A 7,839-nucleotide genomic window follows, 5' to 3' on the forward strand; every position below is an offset into this window, starting at 1 on the left:
CTCATGGAGATGTCCTGATTGGAGACATGATTCCTCATGGAGATGTCCTGATTGGAGACAGGATTCCTCATGGAGATGTCCTGATTGGAGACAGGATTCCTCAGGGAGATGTCCTCATAGGAGACAGGATTCCTCATGGAGATGTCCTCATTAGAGACAGGATTCCTCATTGAGATGTCCTGATTGGAGACAGGATTCCTCAGGGAATTGTCCTGATTGGAGACAGGATTCCCCATGGAGATGTCCTGATTGGAGACAGGATTCCTCATGGAGATGTCCTGACTGGAGACAGGATTCCTCATGGAGATGTCCTGACTGGAGACAGGATTCTTCATGGAGATGTCCTGGTTGGAGAAAGGATTCCTCATGGAGATGTCCTGATTGGAGAAAGGATTCCTCATGGAGATGTCCTGATTGGAGAAAGGATTCCTCATGGAGATGTCCTGACTGGAGACAGGATTCCTCATGGAGATGGTATTCATGCGGCGCAGTCAGAGCATGTGCCAACCATTTATTGTATTTGCTGTTCAGGTCTTGTTCATTCAATATGTTTTATAGCGCCTCTGTTACAGATTTCACTTTTTTCAAAGCCTGAACAAATGTATTTTAATTATTTTTCTTACATGCACGTTCCATAGTAGGTCTCTAGTCATTCTGTACACTAGCATATATGCATTAGAGAACATCCAGATAGAAACTATTCTAAATACAGTATCATTTCTGTTTACTATAATAGAGGAGATGCTTTTATAGTTCTGAAGTTTCCATAAGTGGTACATCGCTTTATCGTGCATGTAAAATTAATATGCCTACAATTCTCTTTACAGCAATAAGTTCATAAATCATGCAATCATTTATCTCAGATTTCTCCAAAGCTGTTATGTCCCTTTTTTAGATTTCTTTTTTTTTTTTTGGTTCATAATCTCATAGGACACTAATTATCACCTGAATTCAAATATTATGCATATTTTTTTTTATTATTGTAAATACTTACCAATTATTTTTTTGCAAATATTTTCTACATTTGTTGTTTCTAAAAAAAAAAATTAAATAAATTAAACATAGTCATACTCCTGGGAACTGCAACACAGAAAAATGCAATGCATTTAAATTAATTTTTTTGGGGGGTAATTTTATAGGCAAATAGAGGAAGTCGTAGGAATCTAAATTCAGGAACCCATTCTAGTTGGGTGGACTAAGGGGCGCCTTTAAAATCCTGACAATCAAAATCCCAGCCTTCACAAAGATTCGAACCCAGAAACCCAGTTCGGAAGCCAAGCGCTTAGCTATTCGGCCCCACTAGTAAATAAATATTTCTAATCTGTAGACTTTCAAACCTGAGTGATCTAATTCATATCTCGCACTGTTGTGTTGTTGTTTGTGTTTATTTATCTGCTAAAACTCTTCAATTTCTTTCTAATTGATATTCTCCTAAGCCTGAATTCAACGCTAAGTGACTTAATAATTGTTGTAAAATAACACTGAATTTAACTTTGTTAAACAACTAATATTTTATAGGAAATATGTTCTTCAATTTAGTTCTCTGAAATCACAAAAGAGTATATATTTATTCGTATGGTATAAAACAATGATACAGTAATATTAAAGCAATACTATAACAATGAAAAAATGTAAATTATTAATCTGTTAAAAAAAAAATTCCTACAACTTTACTTACAACAATAGTATATGAAATTTACATAATGGTTTTCTTTTTTCACGACTACATATATAGATACTACATTATTATGGTAGTGTCTTCGATTCTTATTTTTTTTTAGTTTAATATTTATATGTAAAACATTTAAAAGGTGATTAAAATTGTTTTTACTTGAATAACTCGTAAAAATCTAATATCATGGTAATTTATTATTACAATTAACTTGAGACTTTTGCCACAATTCGGAATAAACAAAAACCCAAAATTAAAATTAAAGATCTGTTGATGTCTTTCTTGAGCTCCGTTCCTCTCTGCTTTTGACATAATTAAAATAAATTTCAATTGTCTGCCTTCCCATTCTTTCAGTGTTGATTACAAAAACCAAGAAAAATCAGAAGACCACACTTATCATTCGGAAAAAAAAGGGCCTTATTAGAGAGACTTACAATATATATTTTACATCTCGTGAAAAAACAACTTACCCCTTCAGAATTATCATCGCTGTCCTCTATCTCATCGTGTGAACAAAATAAGATAAGATAATGTATGTGTTCAACTTGTATTTTATACTTCGCCAAGCTAAACTGTATATTAGGTGAGAAAAGAAATGTACGTTCTAAAAGACTTTCAGGTTGGGTTTCAGCAAACTAAAATCAGGAGAGATATTTGTTGCATTCAATTAACCGGATTTCCCAACTAGACAAGCTAATACGTCCATGAACAGTCCTGACAACGAATAAATACCAACTTTAAAAACGAAAATTACTGCTCAAGACAATGATAAGACTTCAACTCATCCTTAATACCTGTAGAAAATACACAATGGGCTCAAGAAAATCTGGTTGACCCCCCCCACCTCCGACATATGGATGTAATTGAACGGGACCTCGCAGCAGTGGATATAGATGTTGACATAGCCCCAGACCGCACAGTGTGGACTCTGTGGAGAGATGGTGACATAGCCCCAGACCGCACAGTGTGGACTCTGTGGAGAGATGGTGACATAGCCCCAGACCGCACAGTGTGGACTCTGTGGAGAGATGGTGACATAGCCCCAGACCGCACAGTGTGGACTCTGTGGAGAGATGGTGACATAGCCCCAGACCGCACAGTGTGGACTCTGTGGAGAGATGGTGACATAGCCCCAGACCGCACAGTGTGGACTCTGTGGAGAGATGGGGACAAAGAAAGTTTTGGACAGCTATGGAGAAAAAGAGCCAGAAGGCTGGCTCCTGCTTCTGTATGTGGACGGAAGAATATAGTGCTCTACAGTCATATGAAAAAATGTTTTAGGAGACACTAGGACTGAAGGAGGTCAGAGTTTACGTTAGATTCATTTAAATGCTAGTGATTTTATATAATTTATTTGAACCTGTTTTACAATAGTGTACACCTTAGATTTAAAAAAAGTAGTTTTATAAAAAGGAAATATATCTTATTATTTCCCTTTTACACAGACAAAAATAAGGTACCATTAGTTTGCGAGATTGGACAAAACTAGATATAATCATTATCATCACCATCATTTTCATCATCATTATCATCATCACCATCATCACCATCTCCTCCATCATCATCACCATCAAAATCACCATCTCCACCATCATCAACATCAGCATTATCATCATGTACATCATCACCACCCTCATCTTCACCATCACCATCATCTTTATCATCACCACCATCATTATTATCACCATCATCCCCATGATCATCACCACCATCATTATTATCACCATCATCCCCATGATCATCACCATCATCGGCATTATCATCATCATCATCTTTATCATTATATTAATTATCTACATTATTATTTTCATCATCATTTATAGCATATTCACCATAATCTCCATCATCATCTCCATCCTCATCACCATTATCTTCATCATCATTTCCATCCTCATAACCATTATCTCCTTCTTCATCTACATCATCTTCCCCATCATCTTCATCATCTTTAGCATCATTAACATCATCTCCAACAATAACATTGGAAACAAGTTTCGCTATTTCTTCTTTAAAAAAAACAACATTAGTCTTCAGTTCTTTTAGAGACGCCTACCAATGAGAGGCCATAGGCAATTTCCAAGTTTGCCTATGCGTTAGTCCGGCCCTTCTTGTGTTTTACAAAGTGCCTATGTTTCTTCAGAAATAAGGAGTGGCTGATTACTAAACCTTCTGTCTGTTGTATGGGGGCGACATTTGGCTGAGTTGAGACCTGATAAGTTTTTATGTTCATAGTACATGAATAGGTGAATTACTAGAAAAGCACTTGTTATCGTGGTGGCGTTGTGGGTAAGTGGTGAAACGACAAGGCTAACAAACCAAAAGATCTCGGGTTCAAACCTGATATTTGTTGGTAGAAGTTAGAGCTTTACGCAGGCCACACGACACCCTCGGCCAAAGAAACAGATGACGTTAACACTATGACGTTAACACTATGACGTTAACACTATGACGTTAACACTATGACGTTAACACTATGACGTTAACACTATGACGTTAACACTATGACGTTAACACTATCTTCCTTCCAATATGGTAGATGATTACGTTCTACCTGCATGCAGGGTGACTTGTTATCGTCAATGTAAACGTTGTACTTACTGAGTCCAAAGTGTCATCGCTGCTGACGTCTTCGTTATCGCTGCTGGCGTCTTCGTTATCGCTGCTGGCGTCTTCGTTATCGCTGCTGACGTCTTCGTTATCACTGCTGACGTCTTCGTTATCGCTGCTGACGTCTTCGTTATCGCTGCTGACGTCTTCGTTATCACTGCTGGCATTTTCGTTATCCCTGCTGACGTCTTCGTTATCGCTGCTGACGTCTTCGATAACGCTTCTGACATCTTCGTTATCGCTGCTGACGTCTTCGTTATCACTGCTGGCATCTTCGTTATCACTGCTGACATCTTCGTTATCACTGCTGACATCTTCATTATCACTGCTGGCATCTTCGTTATCACTGCTGACATCTTCATTATCACTGCTGGCATCTTCGTTATCACTGCTGACATCTTCATTATCACTGCTGGCATCTTCGTTATCACTGCTGACATCTTCATTATCACTGCTGACATCTTCGTTATCACTGCTGACGTCTTCGTTATCACTGCTGGCGTCTTCGTTATCACTGCTGACGTCTTCGTTATCGCTGTTGACGTCTTCGTTATCGCTGCTTACGTCTTCGATAACGCTTCTGACATCTTCGTTATCGCTGCTTACATCTTCATTATCGCTGCTGACATCTTCATTATCGCTGCTGACGTCTTCATTATCGCTGCTGACGTCTTCGTCCTAAAAAACATTTAATTATAACGTCTGTTAATATAGACATGCATGTTACTTAGAGACCTAATAAGCTGTTATCTTGTTCACTAGTGTCCTCAAGTTAATCTAATCGTGCATGTTAACCAATGACTTAAATTCTGCCAAGTCACTAGTTTCCCTGGTTGGCTCGTGCAACCCATTCGATGCTCTAATAGCACTAGTAAAGAAGGAGCTTTAGTAGAAATTTCTCCTAGCATATGGAACGAGGAATGTGCCTTTATCTTTGTGTCTGAGTGTTTTATTAAATTTTGTTTTTGTATTTGAAAGTTATAATTAAGTGTTTTATGTATAATTGCTACTTTACCTCTTCTATCCAGAAGGGTTAATAAATTTAGTGATTTTACTAAAGGTGTTATCCAGCTAAGTCGTTAAATTTTCTGGTAGATTAATTTAACCCATTCGATGCTCAAAAAGCAATAGAGAAGTTGAAGCGGAACTTGTATGAATTTGTCTTAGCTTGTGCTAGCTCGTCTTACTTAGGACTTTGTTTTTCTTATTAGCTTTGAAAATATATAAATATAGATAAAGATAATTCACCGAAATACCACTTTGAAATAAATATCGTACGTAAATTTAGGTAAATAGTTTTTATATACAATTTCAGAAGAAAAAGGCAAACCAAATATTTACCGAATCAAGGTCAGTGGCGTCCCTCATTTCCTGTGAAAGACACAAGACCACGACAGATGAGTTTTGAATCTATTTTTAGAATTAGTAAAAGTAGACATAGTTTTAACATTGTAATAGGTGGTAGGCGAAATTCGTAACCAAAAAAAATATTTGAGCAGTGAAAATGTCATTTTTTGAAAAAATCATATCAAAACTGTTTGGTACAAATCTTGAACATGTTCTTTCTACCTCTTTCTATTCTTGGATCAAGTGTAAACTTTGCACAATTATTCGTTGTCGAAGACAAGTCATGACTAAATCAAATAAATAATGAATAAATAAACAATTAAAAATTAGTTAATTAATTAGTTCTATTTGATTAAATATGTTTTCTAGAAAAAAAAGAGATACATATTTAGCGAGCGGGATATAAGGCAAAGGGTGTCCCCGTCAGACTTGGCGAGTCAAAGCTTGAAGAGTTGGACAAGTTCACGTACCTTGACAGCATCACAACAAATGATGGGGGATGCCTACCATGATGTAGCGTGCCGAATAGGAAAAGCAGGGAGCATTTTCCAAAGGCTGCAGCCTATTTGGACAAGCCAAGCCATTGGACTCGAGACAAAAATACACCTTCTCAACACAATCTTCATTCAAACTGCTACATATACATGTGAGACATGTGTCAAAATTGAGAAAAGACTAAATGTGGCTGAACAAAAAAGACTGAGACAGATTTTGGGAGTCAGTTACACAGATCGGGTCTCAAACAAAGAAATCCTATTCCGAACTGGGAGTCGAACACTTAGTGAGGTTGTGACAGAGCGTTGTATAACCTGGCGCCACACTTTCATGGAGGACCAGAGAACTGTGGACACCAAGTGGGAGGAGGCTTCAGACATTGCCAGTGACAGATCTTTGTGGAGACAGCTTGCCGCTCAATGCGCCGAACGGCGCGGGAGGATCTAAGTGTAAGCGTTGTATTTAGATATTAGCAGTAATTATGCTGTTCTTTTCCACTCTTTAAGCTTTGGTTTTTCATGTATTTACTTAATAAACCTGACAACCGTCTATTTATTATTATCTTTCTTCGGATTTCCTTTTTGGTGATTTACATATTTCATATCTGATAGTTAGAACCCTTCTTGTTTACAGAAATAAAGAATATAAAATAGCTCCTCACAAACCATACATTAAAAAAATTTTAGGTCTCGTGTTTTTTTTAAAATAATTCTTAATGTCATTCAAATTCTGTTAAGAAATATATTCCTATAACATAATTAAAGGCCCTAGGCGGCTGCATAGTTTGCCTATACCTAAGGTTGGCCCTGATACTAGCTATGGCTTACATATAAGTATTGGGTAAGTGTGTACGCATATAGGAATATCTCAACACTTGCTAGGACATTGCATTTTATTCATCTATTTGTCTTAAATATAGTAGGAATAAGCTTCGGCATTATTTATTTAACCAACGAAATAAGGAACAGCTTCTGTATCAACAAATTGACCAACACTATATGAAACAGCTTCTGTATTAACAAGTTGACCAACACAAAAAAGAACAGCCTCTGTATCAACAAGTTGACCAACACAATATGAAACAGCCTCTGTATCAACAAGTTGACCAACACAATATGAAACAGCTTCTGTATCAACAAGTTGACCAACACAATATGAAACAGCTTCTGTATCAACAAGTTGACCAACACAATATGAAACAGCTTCTGTATCAACAAGTCCGAAGGAAATTCCAGCTACCCGTCGCCCTCCGGTGGAAACATTCAGAGGTGGATCTGGACAGGCTAAGAACGAGTAGCGAACCAGGCCTTCTAGCAGGTCTCCCTGGGTGAGCTTTTTTTTTTTTTTTATCTCACTCAGGGTGGGGATGGTACAAGTAACCTGCAACCCAGTCCAAAACGTCCGCCACGCCGTTCCACAAAGGGTGTCGTCATCAGTTCCGGATTGCTGGATTGGCGATCCTCGCACTGGACAGTGGCGGTTACATTATAGGAATATGAGACAAGCTCCCCGCAGTTAGCATTGTCCTTGACACTTATAGCGGGTGACGAAGCATCGGGGACGGTGCGCTGTGTACACGGCACGGCCCGGTCTGGCCCAGTCAATCGATATGGCCGTCTACCGCTGGGTGCCCTCAGACAGGACAGGGGTGAGGAGCCCCATGTCCAGGCCTGGTAGTTGGATAAAAGCCTTTCTAACCATCAACGGGATAATGGCGC

At 38.2% G+C, this 7,839-nt stretch overlaps 1 protein-coding gene across 1 annotated transcript; it reads right to left on the minus strand.

The window, feature by feature from the left end:
* Window positions 1–994: 994 nt before the first annotated feature.
* LOC106067033 (uncharacterized protein DDB_G0290685-like) lies at window positions 995–5,647 on the minus strand. Its single transcript, XM_013226140.2, has 3 exons — window positions 5,621–5,647; window positions 4,271–4,957; window positions 995–1,033 (listed from the first exon to the last, which is right to left on the minus strand). The coding sequence occupies exons 1-3, from the start codon at window positions 5,645–5,647 to the stop codon at window positions 1,019–1,021; spliced, it is 729 nt and encodes a 242-aa protein (XP_013081594.2). The 3' UTR covers window positions 995–1,018.
* Window positions 5,648–7,839: the final 2,192 nt, after the last annotated feature.

Source organism: Biomphalaria glabrata, chromosome 14, assembly GCF_947242115.1.
Source record: "Biomphalaria glabrata chromosome 14, xgBioGlab47.1, whole genome shotgun sequence".
Taxonomy (NCBI): Eukaryota; Metazoa; Mollusca; class Gastropoda; family Planorbidae; genus Biomphalaria; species Biomphalaria glabrata.

Coding starts and splice junctions, on each gene's coding strand:
- LOC106067033 (XM_013226140.2), bottom strand. CDS start 5,647: ATGAGGGACGCCACTGACCTTGATTCG. Junction 4,958..5,620: donor ACGCCACTGACCTTGATTCG/GTAAATATTTGG, acceptor AATGTTTTTTAG/GACGAAGACGTCAGCAGCGA.